The 16,970-nt window shown below is 40.9% G+C and overlaps 1 protein-coding gene across 3 annotated transcripts in view; it reads left to right on the top strand.

Moving 5' to 3' along the window:
* The window catches only part of GAB3 (GRB2 associated binding protein 3), an 80,595-nt gene that overhangs the window by 59,872 nt on the left and 3,753 nt on the right, over positions 1 to 16,970 (top strand). For 2 of the 3 annotated variants that reach the window (XM_047847665.1, XM_047847664.1), the window contains exons 8-9: positions 1,035 to 1,137; positions 16,434 to 16,547. In XM_047847665.1, coding sequence (XP_047703621.1) covers positions 1,035 to 1,137; positions 16,434 to 16,547 — 217 coding nt within the window. Of the gene's footprint in view, positions 1 to 1,034; positions 1,138 to 16,433; positions 16,548 to 16,970 lie in introns of those variants that run through there. The other variant, XM_047847666.1, reaches the window with a different exon arrangement.

The raw sequence follows: 16,970 nt of genomic DNA, 5'->3' as shown, positions 1-16,970 counted from the left end.
TTGTTGTTACCATGAGCCAGAAGTATTGTGTAGATCACAAAGGAAGGAATATAACTGAATGTCCCAGGATGCTGGAGTCAGGAACTAGCTGTTGGGAACCCAGGGAACTCTCCCCCTCACGCGTTTGCTTCTCTCTCCGCATTTGCTCTTCTGTCTCTCTCTGGAGAGCTCTTGTCAGCGTGGCACATGCCTTATGGCCAAGGAGAGCTGTACCAGGCCTTGTGAGCTTACTTACACGCTATGAGTCTAGTACCAACAGAGACCGGCTCTTTTCCGACCCCAACTCACATTTCCGGGGAGAGGGAATTATACTGCCCCAGCCTGAGTGGAATCACCTGTGGCCCAGGGGGAGGGGCCAGCAGAACCGATGTGGCTTCCAGAAGCCCGACTTTGTGAATAGGAGAAGGGAGTTCTCAGAGAGAGAGATGGTTCATGGACCTGGCAGACAAAGCCCAAAATGTATCTGCACTCTCTCATCTCACCTGTTAGAAGTTGTATTTTCAGAGTCTGGAGCCTGGCCCGAGAGGTTCCCGGTTCACTCTGAATGCCACAGGATACAATCACTTAGCAAGGCAGAACTCTGCAGTGAGCTCTCTTTCCAGTCATGATGCACAGAGACACAGCCTGTGTTTCTGACTCGGGAGGAGGGTGAAAATTAATTTGCAGTCTTGTTCTGATTCCATCAGAGGGATGCCCACAGGTCATTACTTTTGCTGGCTACTCTGAAGGGAAGCAAGAGAATCACAAAGGAGCATGTTATTTTTTGTGTTTTTTTTTCCCTAAGTGATATGATGCCTTGGTCTGTTTCTAGAAAGCTCGTGACCTGTGCCCCTTGAGAGTTGGGAGCCATTTGCCCCAGCATGGGACAGAACCTGGGCAGTCTCTTCTGCTTCAGGGACTGCTGTGGCCAGAAGGAAATTGTATCTGGAAGGGGGGCGGGGCTGCAAACGCCGCGGGGACCTCGTCAGTTCCTGGCTGGCTTTCAGAGCAGCTGTAAGACATTGCTTTGACCTTGTCTATATTTTTGTTCTTAGCAATCGAACCAGATTTCTCTCTCCAGAAAGAAATGGTATTAATTCTGCAAGATTTTTTGCCAATTCTGTTTCCAGAGAAGAGGAAGAAAGCTACATCCACATGGTAATCCTCTGTTTCACACTCTTCATATGTTTCACCCCAATCTGTATTCTTACGAGTTCATTATAAAGGAAACACGTACTTCAGAAAGCCCCATGCAATCTTAAACCAATCACTTGAATGTAATCCCAGGTTACTGGCAACAAATCAGTTGGGGCTGGTTTTCTTCCCTGCGATAGTCAGCTCCTCATACCATTTCGAGGCCACGGTACTTCAAGGGTATCCAGGGTTGGGGCATGTGTAATGGGAAGATGGAAATGTCAGCAAGACTGTGATATCCAATTTGATATCAATGACTTTGTTAAAAAATGTTTTAATGTTTATTTATTTTTGAGAGAGAGACAGACAGAGCTCAAGCCAGGGAGGGGCAGAGAGAGAGGGAGACACAGAATCCGAAGCAGGCTCCAGGCTCTGAGCTGTCAGCACAGAGCCTGACACGGGGCTCGAATCCACAAACCGTGAGATCATGACATGAGCTGAAGTCGGACACTCAACTGACTGAGCCCCCCAGGCGCCCCTGATCTAATGACTTTGTACCTCTCTGGACGTTCAGAGTCTAAGCTGTGGAAACTCACCTGTGTATTCCTTTCTAGCAGACCCCTGGTGGCCTGGCCCCGATTGCCTCTGAATATTTCTGAAAGATGAATCAGAGTCCCATTGGGAGGAAGTACAGTGTCCTGGACTGTGAATGTGTCTTAGTCTCTGGAGACTCAGATTATAGGGTCTTTGTGTAGACCTGAGTAGACAGAGACCTGCCATCTCTGTCCTTTCATTCATTCATTCATTCATTCACTCATCTCTCCCTCTTGCCCTCTGTTGTTACTTCTATTAGGAGGCACGTGAGCCAGAGAGGGTCTCCGTGAGGCCTGTGAAATAGTGAAAAGAGATCTTAGAAAAACAATGTTCAGGGCACCGTGACTATATGTACTTTTGAGAAGACAGTTCCGGCCCTCCTATGCATGAGGTTAATAGGAAGTAAAAATCTAAGAACGATAATCTCCAGGGAAGAAGTAATTAAATGCTTCATTTTGCCTTTCTATTTGATAAAACTTGTGCTGTTAAGTTCACTTAACCATATGCAGATGGAAAGTGACTCATATACAAATCTGCTGTGGTCTTCCCAATGTTTTTCACACTTAGTAATGGCCCTTGGGAAACTTGTAGAAGAAAACACTCTTCCAAAGGATACTGACCAGCTGTGCTCTGTCTCCAGAGAACAGAAAAGGGAAGTGAATCTATAACCTCATGGAAGCAAGTGCAGAGCCATTCCAGACACCAGTTCATCCCTGATCTTTGAGGTTATGACAAAGAACAGTGTTTCATTTACGACCCTTGCTTGCCTAAGTTTATGATCGTTACTTAGTGACTGTCTGGGCATTACTAGGCAGTATGACACTGTAATGAAGAGCCCAGAACAGCTGCCGAGGGAGGTGGCTGTGGGGAGGCACCACATCGGTATGTTTAAGACCCTTCCCACTCCATTCCATCGTGCTTCTTCAACTGCGGTAAGACCATAATTTCAGAGGACTTTGATTTGCATTATTTCACTTCTTCCACATAACAGTTCTACAGGACTCCTAGGGTTTGATTTTGATTTTGCACATAATCGTATGTGTTAATTTTTTTCTCTTTGAGAACAAGTTCTGATCTGAATGTAAAAATTTACATCAGGGGCTGAAATACAAAGTTTGTTTTATTAACATTGTGCATCCTTTGTTGGTCTCTTTAAATGTTTGTGAAATTATAGAAAACTTAGAAGAATTAACCTAATGTCAACTTAGGTGATCTCTTTTTTACAGGTTTTTCAAATTCTTTAATTTCAATAGTTTTGTAAGGCTTTTTTTTTCTTTTTTTGAGAGAGAGAGCACAAGCAAGGGAGGGGCAGAGAGCAAGGGAGAGAGAGAATCCCAAGCAGGCTCTGCGCCATCAGCGCAGAGGCCAATGTGGGGCTTGAACCCATGAACCGTGAGATCAGGAGCTGAGCTGAGATCAAGAGTCGCATGCTTAACCAATTGAGCCACCCAGACCCCCCTGTAAGGCTTTTTATAGTAGAATTATAGACTCCTAAATCTCACAACAAATGTTTCATTATGGACTTATAAGACTTTTAGTTTTAGATTATCTTACAGTGGCATTCACTTTCTCTCAGTGTTCAGTTTTATGAATTTTAATATATGTTATATGTCATATAAATTAATAAAATATGAATAGATAACAAACATATGTTATATATAGTCATAAAATATGAATTTTAACACAATTTCTATAATTTTTATATATATGGATATTAACATATATATTCAACATATATGTAACCACTGCCACAATCAGGACACAGGACAACCTCAAGATACTCTGTCATGCTCCCTCTGTACAGTCACACCCTCCCACAACCCTAATCTCTGGCAACGACTGATGTGTTCTTCATCGCTCTAGTTTTGTCGCTCGAAGGATGCCACAGAAGCTGAATCATATAGTACGCCATCTTTTGAGACTGGTTTCCTTCACTCAGCATAATGTCTTTGAGATTCACCCAAATCATAACGTGTGTCAGGAGTTCTTTCTGTTTTATTGCTCCGTAGTACTCAAGCATATGGATGTGCCCCACTTTATCTACTTACCCATTGAAGGACATTGGATACTTTCAAGGTTTTTGACATTTATGAATAGAATTGTTGTAAACATTCTTTTTTTTAAAGTAACCTCCATGCCCAACATGGGGCTTGAATTCACGACCCCGAGATCAAGCATTGCACGCTCTACCCACTGAGCCAGCCAGACGCTACACAAAAATTCTTTTACAAATTTTGTTTTTTGATTTTTTTTACTATGCTAAAATACACATTCACATAAAATTTACCATTTTAACCACTTTTAGATGTAGAATTCAGCAGCGTTAAGCTATGTTCACAATGTTGTGCAACCATCACCACTGTTTCCAGAACTTTTTCATCATCCCAAACAGAATCTCTGTACCCATTAAACAATGTTTCCAGAACTTCTGCATCATCCCACACAGAATCTCTGTATGCATTAAACATTAACTCCCTAATCCCTGTCTACAAAGCCCCTGGTAACCTCTGTTCTACTTTCTGTCTTTGTGGATTTGCCTCTTCTAGGTGCCTCATAGAAGTGCAATCATACGATGGTTGTTCTTTTGTGTCTGCCTTCTTTCATTTATCTGTGTCTTCAGGTTTCATCCCTATTGTAGCATGTATCAGAATTTCATTCCTTTTTTAAAAATTGTTTTAAAAAATTTTTTTTCAATGTTTATTTTTGAGAGACACAGAGACCGAGCATGAGTAGGGAAGGGCAAAGAGAGAGGGAGACACAGACTTCAAAGCAGGATCCAGGCTCTGAGCTGTCAGCACAGAGCCTGACGTGGGGCTCGAACCCACGCACCGTGAGATCATGACCTGAGCCGAAGTCGGGCGCCTAACCAACTGAGCCACCCAGGCGCCCCTAAAAATTGTTTTAAGTTTGTTTATTTAGTTTGAGGGAGAACGAGCAAGCAGAGGAGGGGCAGAGAGAGAGATGGATAGAGAATCCCAAGCAGGCTCTGTGCTGTCAGCGCAGAGCCCAACATGGGGCTCGAACTCACAAACCATGAGATTGTGACTTCAGTTGAAATCAAGAAATCAAGAGTCGGACACTTAACCGACTGAACCACCCAGGTGCCCCTCATTCCTTTTTTAGGGCGAATACTCCATTGTATAGAGAGACCACAGTGTGTTTATCGATTCATCTGCTGATGGACATTTGGGTTGTTTCTACCTTTGGGCTATTACTGCTGCTGTGAACATTAGGGTACAAGTATCTGAGTCTTTGCTTTCAATTCTTTTGGATATATACCTAGAGGGTGAATTGTTGCATCCTATGGTAACTTACCTTTAACTCTTTGAGGAACCACCAAACTGTTTTCCACAGCAACCAAACCATTGGTTATTTCCACCAGCAATGCAAAAGGTTCTGATTTCTCTACGTCCTCACCAGTACTTGTTATTTTCCATGTTTGTTTGTTTCCAATTTTGGGCATCCTGCTGGGTATGAAGTGGTATTAACTCTTCCTTAAATGTTTGGTAGAATTCCCCTGGAAAGCCATCTGGCCCTGGACTCTTGGTTTTTGGCACATTGTTGATTACTCATTCGATTTCCTTACTGGTTATGGGTCCGTTCAAATTTTCTATTTCTTCCTGTTTCAGTTTTGGTAGTGTACATGTTTCTAGGAATTTGTCCATTTCTTCCAGATTGCCCATTTTATTGGCATATAATTGCACATAATATTCTCTTATTATTGTTTTTATTTCTGCTATGTTGGTTGTGATCTCTCTCATTCTTGATTTTATTTATTTTGGTCCTTTCCTTTTTCTTCTTGATCAAACTGGCCAGTGGTTTATCAATTTTGTTAATTCTTTCAAAGAACCAGCTTCTGGTTTCATTGATCTGTTCTACTGTTTTTTTGGTTTCGATAGCATTAATTTCTGCTCTAGTCTTTATTATTTCCTGTCTTCTTCTGGTTTTGGGTTTTATTTGCTGTTCTTTTTCCAGCTCCTTAAGGCGTAAGGTTAGATTGTGTATCTGAGACCTTGCTTCCTTCTTTAGGAAGGCCTGGATTGCTGTATACTTCCCTCTTATGACTGCTTTTGCTGCGTCCCAGAGGTTTTGGGTTGTGGTGTTATCATTTTCATTGACTTCCATATACTTTTTAATTACCTCTTTAACTTCTTGGTTAGCCCATTCATTCTTTAGTAGGATGTTCTTCAGTCTCCAAGTATTTGTTACCTTTCCAAATTTTTTCTTGTGGTTGGTTTTGAGTTTCATAGCGTTGTGGTCTGAAAATATGCATGGTATGATCTCAATCTTTTTGTACTTACTTAGGGCTGATTTGTGTCCCAGTATATGGTCTATTCTGGAGAGCATTCCATGTATATTCTGCTGCTTTAGGATGAAATATTCTGAATATATCTGTTAAGTCCATCTGGTCCAGTGTGTCATTCAAAGCCATTGTTTCCTTGTTGATTTTTTGATTAGATGATCTGTCCATTGCTGTGAGTGGGTGTTGAAGTCTCCTACTATTACGGTATTACTATCAATGAGTTTCTTTATGTTTATGATTAATTGATTTATATTTTTGGGTGTTCCCACATTTGACACATAAATGTTTACAATTGTTAGGTCTTCTTGGTCTATAGGCCCCTTGATTATGATATAATGCCCTTCTGCATCTCTTGATAATAGTCTTTATTTTAAAGTCTAGATTGTCTGATATAAGTATGGCTACTCTGGCTTTCTTTTGTTGACCATTAGCATGATAGATGGTTCTCTATCCCCTTACTTTCAATCTGAAAGTGTCTTTAGGTCTAAAATGGGTCTCTTGTAAACAGCATATAGATGGATCTTGTTTTCTTATCCATTCTGTTACCGTATGTCTTTTGATTGGAGAATTGAGTCCATTGACTCTTAGAGTGAGTACTGAAAGATATGAATTTATTGCCATTATGATGCTTGTAGTGTTGGAGTTTCTGGTGGTATTCTCTGGTCCTTTCTAATCATTGTTGCTTTTGGTTTTATATGTATATACATATATATGTATATATATATGTATATATATGTGTGTGTGTATATATATATATATATTTATTTATTTAATCTTTTTTTCCCCTCAGAGAGTCCCCCTTAAAATTTCTTGCAGGGCTGGTTTAGTGGTCACAAACTCCTTTAATTTTTGTTTGGGAAACTTATTTATTCTGTCTCCTTCTATTTTGAATGACAGCCTTGCTGGATAAAGAATTCTTGGCCGCATATTTTTCTGATTCAGCACATTGGGTATATCCTACCACTCCTTTCTGGCCTGCCAAGTTTCTGTGGATAGGTCTGCTGCAAACCTGATCTGTCTTCCCTTGTAGGTTAGGGACTTTTTTTCCTTTGCTGCTTTCATGATTCTCTCCTTGCCTGAGAATTTGGTGAATTTGACTATGATATGCCTTGTTAATGGTCAGTTTTTGTTAAATCTAATGGGGGTCCTCTGTGCTTCCTGGATTTTGATGTCTGTGTCTTTCCCCAGGTTAGGAAAGTTTTCTGCTATGATTTTCTCACGTAACCCTTCTACCCCTATTTCGTTCTCTTCGTCTTCTGGGACCCCTATGATTCTGATGTTGTTCCTTTTTAATGAGTCACTGATTTCACTAATTCTTGTATCCTGCTCTTTGGATTTAATCTCCCTCTTCTTTTCTGCCTCCTTATTCTCTATAAGTTTGTCCTCTATATCGCTGATTCTCTGTTCTGCCTCATCCCTCCTTGCCGCCACTGCATCCATCCATGATTGCAGCTCAGTTATAGCATTTTTAATTTCATTCTATTTTTTACTTCTTTTATCTCTGCAGGAAGGGATTCTAATCTATTTTCGACTCCAGCTAGTATTCTTATCATCCTGATTCTAAATTCTGGTTCAGACATCTTGCTTGTATCTGTGTTGGTTAAATCCCTGGCTGTTGTTTCTTCATGCTCTTTCTTTTGGGGTGAATTCCTTCGTTTTGTCATTTTGAAGGGAGAAAAGGAATTAATGAGGTAGAAAAATTTTAAAAATATTAAAATTAAAAAATTAAACACACACAAAAAATCGAATAAATGATGCTAGATCCTAGGTGTGTTTTGGTCTGGAGGTTGAAAGTGGTTTGACAGATTAGAGAAAAAATGGGTGGGGAAGGAAATCGTTTGAGAATTTGAAAAAATGAATACACTGAAGTAGACTAAAATGAGATGATGGGAGTAAAATAGAATTTGAAAAAATTTACACAAAAGTAAAGAATATACTAGAAAAAAAATATTTTTAATAAAAATCAAAAGTAAAAATGAATTTTTTCTCTTTCTGTATTCAAGAAAAAAAAGAAACAAAAAAGAAAAAAAAGGAAATCGTTTGAAAATTTTAAAAACTGAATACACTGTAGTAGACTAAAATAAATGATAGAAGTAAAATAGAATTTGAAAAAGTTTACAGAAAAGCAAAAAATATAGTAAAAAAATAAAGAAAAATATTTTTAATGTAAATTGAAAGTAAAAATGAAGTTTTTCTCTTTCTGCATTCAAGAAAAGAAACAAAAAAAAGAAAAAAGGAAATTGAAAATTTGAAAAAATGAATACAATGAGATAGACTAAAATAAAATGATGGAAGTAAAATAGAATTTGAAAAAAATTAAATATAAGTAAAAAATATAGTAAAAAATGAAGAAAAATATTTTTAATAAAAATTGTAAATAAAAATGAATTTTTTTCTTTCTGTATTCAAAAAAAAAAGAAAAGTGAAGAAAAAGGAAGAAAGAAAACTGAATAGATCGACCTGCTAACAGATTGAAATAGGACTGAAATTACTTTGTTTTGCCCTAGAAGTCAGACTATGTAGCACTTTATAGTCCATAAACTAAGTAAGCGGTGAGACTTGTGTTCTTGAAGAGCCAGGTTGGCCCCGTTGGGTGGGGCTCAGTGTAATGGCTCCCCTATCCGCTAGATGGTGCTGCTAGCCTACTGGCGTGGAGTGTTGCGGTGCTGGTAGGTGCTTAAGTGCATGCGTGGGAGCAGTGAAAATGGCTTCACCCAGCTACCCGGTCTCTAGTGTCGGAGCTCTGTTCTCCCGGATCAGCAATCGTGCACCGGTCCTGTCTTCAGCTTTCGTCCACTCCCTGCTTTTTCACTCTCCGTGACCAAGCCCCAGGCAGTACCTCTCTCCCGAGTTTTGTCTCAGATGCGGCTGTTTTCCCCGGCCCCTTACTTCCAAAGGACTGCGGCTTTGACCCGTTCGGCCCCTCTGCTGGAGGGTCCCACTGAGCAATGGCCGAATGAGCAGTGGCTGAATGTCGTCTGCACCCTGGAACACCCGCTGGACCCTGCTGCTGCCAGTGCCCTGAGACTGGGGCCAGGTGTCAGCCCGCCCCAGAGAAAGTTCGCGAGATAGTGTAGCAGCAGCGTTTCAGGGATTATGGACAATCACAACACACATCTGGCACCAGGCTTCACCCTTAACGACCTTGCCCCAGCACCAGCGAATGTGGCCGTTTTCTGGGGTCTGCTGGGACCAGGTGGCTTCAACAGTCTCCACCAAATGTCCTTCCAACAGCGGAACTGCTCTTCCCCGTGTGGCCCGAGAACCTCCCGGACCCCACTCTGTTCCTGGGGATGCGCCCTTCCCACCAGAGCACCGCCAGGTATTAAGCTGCGGAGTTGCAGCCTTTGTGCTCCCCTTGTTTGCAGTCTTAATGGAAATTAAACCCTCTCCTTTCTCCCTTTTTAGTTTAGTCCCTGCAGTTATTTCCAAGTTTCCACTTTCTCTCCAGCTGCTTTTGAGGAGGGGTGCTTTTCCCGTATTCTCCCCCCCCCCCCCGTCTCCATCCTCTCTCCGCCCACAAAAGCACCTCCTTGCCCACCACCACTTCTCCCCAAGTTCACCTCTCTGTGCCATATACCTGCTGAATTCTGTGGTTCAGGTTGTGCAGATTGTTGTGTTAATAATCAGATCAGTTTTCTAGGTGTGCAGGATGGTTTAGTGTTGGTCTGGCTGTATTTCATGGACGCGAGACACACAAAAAACTTCCATGCTGTTCCACCATCTTGGCTCCTCCTCCCATCAGATTCTTCTCTATAGTTAGGAGTTTGTTTCTTGGTTTGCCTCTTTCTTTTTTTCCTTTGTTCATTTGTTATGTTTCTTAAATTCCACATATGAGGGAAATAATATGCTATTTGTCTTGTGACTGACTGACTTCGCTTAGCATAATACTCTCTAGCTCCATCCAAGTTATTACAAATGGCAAGATTTCATTCATTTTGATGGTTGAGTAATATTCCACTGTATGTGTATACCACATTTTCTTTATCCGTTCACCTATCAATGGACACTTGGGTTGCGTCCATATCTTTGCTATTGTAAATAATGTTGCAATAAAGATAGGAGTGCATATATCTTTTTGAACTAGTGTTTCTGTATTCTTTGGGTAAATGCCCAGTAGTGGAATTACAGGATCATATGGTAGTTCTATTTTTCACTTTTTCGGGAACCTCCATACTGTTTTCCAGAGTGGTTGCACCAGTTTTCATTCCCACCAACAGTGCACGAGGGTTCCTTTTTCTCCACATCCTCGCCAACACTTGTTGTTTCTTGTGTTGTTGATTTTAGCCATTCTAACAGGTGTGAGGTGATATCTCATTGCAGCTTTGATTTGCATTTCCCTGATGATGAGTGATGTTGAGCATCTTTTCGTGTGTCAGCCATCTGGATGTCTTCTTTAGAGAAATGTCTGTTATGTCTTCTGCCCATTTTTAAATTGGGTTATTTGTTTTTTGGGTGTTGAGTTGTATATGTTCTTTATATATTTTGGATACTAACCCTTTATTGGATATTCCATTTGCAAATACCTTCTCCTATTCCATAGGTTGCCTTTTAGTTTTGTTTCCTTTGCTGTGCAGAAGCTTTTTATTTGGATGTAGTCCCAATAGTTTATTTTTTCTTTTATTTACCTTGCCTCAGGAGACATGTCTAGAAAAATGTTGCTATGGTCAGTGTGAGAGGCATTACTGGCTGTTGATTAAGCCTAATTTATTGACTTTTTTCATTCAAGGATTGTTATCATGTCTAAGAACAATATAATTGCCTAACCTACCAGGTAATTAGGATTTTCACGTTTTCTTCTAAAAGTATTATGTTTTTAGGTTTTATATTATGGTCTATGATACATGTTGAGGTATGAGGTATGAGATGGTGTTGACGATGATTTTTTACATACAGATATCCAAATGTTCCACTACCATTTGTTGACAGGATGATCTTTTCTTCATTGAATTGCCTTTGCACTTTTTTAAAACTTCGGTCAGGCATATTTTTGTAGTCTTTATATTCTATTCCATTGATTTACGTGCCTATCATTTTGTCTATACCACAGACTTGATTACAGAAGACTTACAGTAACTCTTAAAATGGGAAGCATATTTTCTCCAATCTCATTCTTGCTTAAAAATCTTTTTTGTGGGGCGCCTGGGTGACTCAGTCAGTTGAGCGTGAGACTGTTGATTTCAGCTCAGGTCTTGATCCCAGGATTGTGGGATTGAGCCCCGAGGTGGGCTCTGCACTGAGCATGGAGCCTACTTAATATTCTCTCTCTCTCCCTCTGCCCCTCTCCCCTGCTTGCACTCGTGCACACACACACACTCTCTCTCTCAAAATAAGAAAAAAATAATAAAAAAGCCTTAAAATGTTTTGTGTTATTCTGCTCCCTTTGCCTTTCCATATAAATATTAGAATAAGCTTTTCTTTACCTAACAAAATATCCTTATGTGATTTTGATTAGAATTGTGTTAAATCTATGAATAAATTTGAGCAGAATTGACACCTATATTATACTCAGTCTTCTAATTCATGAATATGGCATATCTGCCCATTTATTCAGATATTTAAATTTTCTTTCCTCAAAACTTTATAATTTTCACATGTAGATCTTACCATGTTTTATCAGATTTCTACCTAAGTATCTCACTTCTTGGAGCTATTGCAAATGGCATTTTTGTAATTTCAGCTTCCAATTGTTCACTGGTGGTATACACAAATGTTGTTTTTGATGTGTTGGCCTGTGTCCTGTGACCTTGTTAAATTCACTTATCAAAAATAGGAGGTTTTAACTTTCTTTAGATTCCCTGGGGTTTTCTGTTTACATGATCATCTCATCTGTAAATACAGTGCTTTATTCCTTCCTTTCCAATCTGTAGGCTCTTTCATTGTTTTACTTGCTTTATCACTAGCCTACGATGTCAAGTACAATGTGGAATACGAGTGGTGAGATGAATCTCCTTGTCTCCATTTCAGGAGGAAATCATTCAGTCTCTCACTATTGAGTTTGATTTTAGCTGCGGGTATTTTATCGATGGTCTTTATTAGGTTAAGGAAGCTACTTTCTAAGTTTTCTAAGAGTTGTTTTTTTTTTTATCATGAATGGATGCTGATATTCTCAAATGCTTTTCTACATTCATTGATGTGATCATTTAGTTTTCTTCTTTAGATTGTAAATATTGTGGACTACACTGATCTATTTTCGAATATTGAATCAGTCTGTATTCACAGAATAAATCCTATTTGCTCATGGTGTATTATTATTTTTATGTGTTGCTGGATCTGATTTGCTAACGTTTTGTTGAGGATTTTGTATCTATGTTTATGATAGATATTGATTCGCAGGTTTTTCATAGTGTCTTTGTCTTGTTTTGTTATCAAGGTAATGCTGTTTTCTGGAACAGATTGTGTAGAATTAGTGCTATTGATTCTTTGAGTTTTTTGATAAATTCATTAGTGAAACCATCTGGGTGGCTTCAATTTCTTTAATAGTTGTAGGACCATTAATATGATCTACATAATCTTGGATGAATTTTAGTTATTTGCCAGATGGTTTATATGTTTTACCTTTCGCAGTTCGGTCTGCAATGAACTTGGAATTAACTTTCGTGTATGATTTGAGGTAGGAGTCAAGTTTCATTTTCCCCTGGTATGTTTCTCTAATTGATCTGGCACCATTATATTTAAAATTACTATAATTTAAAAAAAATTTTTTTTTCAACGTTTATTTATTTTTGGGACAGAGAGAGACAGAGCATGAACGGGGGAGGGGCAGAGAGAGAGGGAGACACAGAATCGGAACCAGGCTCCAGGCTCTGAGCCATCAGCCCAGAGCCTGACGCGGGGCTCGAACTCACGGACCGCGAGATCGTGACCTGGCTGAAGTCGGACACTTAACCGACTGCGCCACCCAGGCGCCCCTAAAATTACTATAATTTACCACTATTCTGCAGTGCTGTCTTTGCCATAGATCAAGTATCCATATGTGTGTGGGTCTTTTCATGGACTCTCACTTCTGTTCCGTTGGTCTACATGTCTATCTTTGGAAATTACCACACTATGCTAGTTACTATAGCTTCATAAGTCTCCATATCTAGGAAAATAAGTCCTCCTTCTTTGTTTACCTTCCTTAAGTTTTCTTTGGCTCTTTTTGGCCCTTTCTATTCCCATGAAAATTTTAGAAACAACTCCTCAAATTCTACGAAAAATGAAATACCCTTCTTTGCAGGATGCGTGGTCAAAATGATTGAATCCATTTGAAATGGAACTACATTTCTTCCTTTCTTTTTTTTAATTTGGGAGAAGGAAGGCACAGAATACCAAAGGGTTCAGGAGTTGCCCGTGGCACCTACTTCAGGAAGTCAGGCTGAAGGGAAAGGAAAAGAAGGGGTAGTGGTCCAAAGTCCACCTAAGCAGCAGGTAAATCTCAAGATGCCCCTCCCTCACTGCATGGAGGTGGACCACTGGGACTTCCCATCTCTATAGGAAGGGTGACGTGTAGTCTCTAGAGAGAGTAAAACAAGGTTTCTCTGCACTGCGGGGACATTAGACGCATTTGACCAAGACCACTGTACTAAAAACAAGGTGATTAGCTAAATATGCATAGTGGATATGACCATCATTCCTAAACCTGTTCCCCAGCCCCTCTGTTCCACAGTATTGACAACCAGACCCTCATAGTTAAGTCCTAGAAATTGGGAGACAGTTCTCTGGGCTGTTTGAGCAGCCCGAGGCAAAACCTAGGTCCTGACATAAGGGGTTCGCCAAGAAAACCATCCAGTAGGATCCCACTGCAGTGAAACCCAGTTGACAAGCACCACCCATGTACTTAAAGCTTCCAGTCAACTTCTGGGTCTTTCGCTCCTAAATATGAGCAGACCGTTAGTGATTCCATCAGACATTTCAGGAAGGCTCTAGCATGAAGGCCAGAGACTAAAATGGATTGGAGGAAGCAAACTATGCCAGAAGGGGAAATGTTTTTTAAAAATCTATTATTGCCTTCTTTTTTAAAGTTTTAAATTTTAATTCCACTCAGTTAACATAGAGTGTTCTATTAGTATTGGGTGTGCAATATAGGGATTCAACACTTCCATACACCACCCAGTGTTCATCACAAGTGCCCTCCTTAATATTTTCTGAGAGATGAGCTATTACAACTGTAAATCAAAAGAATCTATTAGGTCAATCAGGAACATTAACATATGAAAGGAGAAACTGCTGTGATTAACTCATTAGATGCAGAACAGGTGTTTGGTAGAACCCAACCTCAATTCACATGCAGGAACTTGATCTGTGAACAGAAGTTGTGGTGGGAGAAAGGACAGCTCTCCAACTGGGTAAAAGCTACAGAAAAGGAGTGGGTTGTACCCCTGTTTCACCACCACATGTTAGAATCACCTCGAGCTGGATTCTTAAGTGTGAAGGGCAAAACTTTATAGTTCTAGGAGAAAATATGGGGAAACACATTGTGACCTCAGCACGGGAAGGGTTCCTTAAAATACAAAAGAAGCCACTTGGGAAAAGAGTGATGTGTTACATTAAAAGTGGAAACTACTCGGGGCACCTGGGTGGCTCAGTCGGTTAAGTGTCCGACTTCCGCTCAGGTCATGATCTCGCAGTCTGAGGGTTTGAGCTCCTCGTTGGGCTCTGTGCTGACAGCTCGGAGCCTGGGGCCTGCTTTGGATTCTGTGTCTCCCTCTCTCTCTGCCCCTCCCCAACTCGCGCTCTGTCTCTGTCTCTCAAAAATAAATTTAAAAATGTTAAAAAAAAAAAAAAGTAGGAACTACCCGTCCTTAAAAAAATTCCATAAGAAGAAAGAAAGAACAACTATAGACTGATAGGCTATTTGTAATGCACATGACCTACAAATGATTACTCTCCAGGATCTAGGAGGAAGCATTGAGAAAAATTAGAAAAATGCAGGCACATCAATGAAAACATTAGCAAAACCAAAACAAACCTGAACAGACAATTCATGGAAGAGAAGAAAATAGATGACACTTAAACACATGAAAAAGTGTCCAGGGCACCTGGAGGGCTCAGTCGGTTTAGCATCTGACTCTTGATTTCAGCTCAGGTCATGATCTCACGGTTAATGGGTTGGAGCCCCGTGTTGGACCCTATGCTGACAGCTTGGATGGAGCCTGCTTGAGATCCTCTCTCTCCCTCTCTCTTTCTGCCTCTCCCTTAATCTCTCTCTCTATCTCTCAAAATAATCTTACAAAGTCTTAAGAAAAGAAAAGGTGGCCAATTCATTAATTATCAAGGGCATTGGAAATCAAACCATGGTAAGATACCATTTTCCCCAGATCAGGTCAGGTCAGGAATACAAAATGTCTGATATTGGGGCACCCGGCTGACTCGGTAAGGGGCATGCAACTCATGATCTCAGGGATGTGAATTCAGGCCCCACATTGGGTGTAAAGGTTACTTGGAAATCAAATCTTTTTTTTAAAGGACTCTGATATTACCAAGTATTGGCCAGGATGGAGTAGTAGTAGGTATGTGAGTTGGTATAACAAAATAGCCTGTTTGGAAAATAGTTTGGCAATAGTGAAGTTGAAGATGCCCACATCCTACAAGCCAGCAATTCTATTCCCAGGGACACATTCTAGAAACTCTTCCACAGTTACACAAGTGCTCGTGGCAGCATTGCTTGTAAGAGCCCCCAAACTGGAAGCAACTCCAATGTATGTTGGAGGCGGGGTGGTTAAATGAGTCATGCAATGATGGAATGATCTATCCAATGAGAAGGAAGGAAGGAAAGCTGGCGGGTGAGCATGCCTGGATGTGAAGTATGTAGTCTGGAGCAGACCCTGAAGTCACCAAACATACCTGCGATATGTTTCTACTGACAAAGGTTCAAAACAGGCAAAAGTACAGTGTGAGATTGAAGGATACTGACACACTCATGAAACCATATTTAAAGAGGAAGAGATGGTAAAAATTCAGTCTCGTGCCTGATGGCTCGTGGGGAGCGAAGTTGGTTCGAGAAGGGGAGCGGGTGCTTCTGATGCCCGGGAGTCCATGGGTGTGTGTCGCACACGTCACACCGTTTGCATCTGTATAAAGTGTCTTCAGATGCATCTGAGATGCCTTGACTAGACTTGAATAAGTGTGCTTGATCTTTTCTGGATTTAGTCTCTAAGGTATTGTAGGCTTGTCAGATCCTTAAGACAGACTCTTCTTGGGGGAGATTTTGGGCAACCTCTCCATGGTGAGCAAAGGTGTAGCTTCATGTGAAGGCTGAATTGGCCGTGTTGTATTTCAAATGGTAGCTCTCACTCAGACATGCAGGCGGCTCCATGCAGGTGTCCTCAGACCACCTTGTGGTCTGATGGCAAGTGCTCAAGTGGGGACAGGACTCGCCCCGCTTTCCTTGGGCAGCCCGGCTGGATACCCTTAACCTGAGTCCCATGATGTTGCTTTCCAGAATCGCAGGACGGCCAAGTCCCTAAGCAGTGGTGCTCTGACCTGGACAAAGAAATTCAGCCTGGACTATTTAGCGCTGGACTTCAATTCTGCGTCACCAGCCCCTATACAGCAGGTAGGAAGGACTTGGTGTCTGAGGATTCCCAGGGGATTCCTTTTCTGTTTAGATTTTTCTGATGATTCAGCCATGCATGTGCTCTTTGGAAAGTCTTAAATGTACAGATGTGTGTGGGCATAGGAGGGGTCTGCTTAGGGTGGGAGTTAATAGCACGGTTTGGTTAGACTCTGGGGAGGGGTGACAAGAGCTGACAGTTGGAATCGGAGCCCCTCAGCATAGGCAGTTTGCACTCCTCTGGATAGTATTCTCGTCTGTAAAATGGGGATCGGAAATACTAAACAGCTAAATATTTTTGAGCAAAGGATGGTCGTGATCTAAACTGTGCCTAACAACGTATGTTGTTTGAGGAGACAAGCAACTTGCCGAACCACGTAGCCAGTGTGATTCCACTTTGTGTGTGTGTGCAGGGAAAAAAAGTTT

The sequence above is a fragment of the Prionailurus viverrinus genome, unplaced genomic scaffold (genome assembly GCF_022837055.1).
Source record: "Prionailurus viverrinus isolate Anna unplaced genomic scaffold, UM_Priviv_1.0 scaffold_49, whole genome shotgun sequence".
Taxonomy (NCBI): Eukaryota; Metazoa; Chordata; class Mammalia; order Carnivora; family Felidae; genus Prionailurus; species Prionailurus viverrinus.
This window is presented reverse-complemented; position numbering and strand designations above follow the sequence as displayed.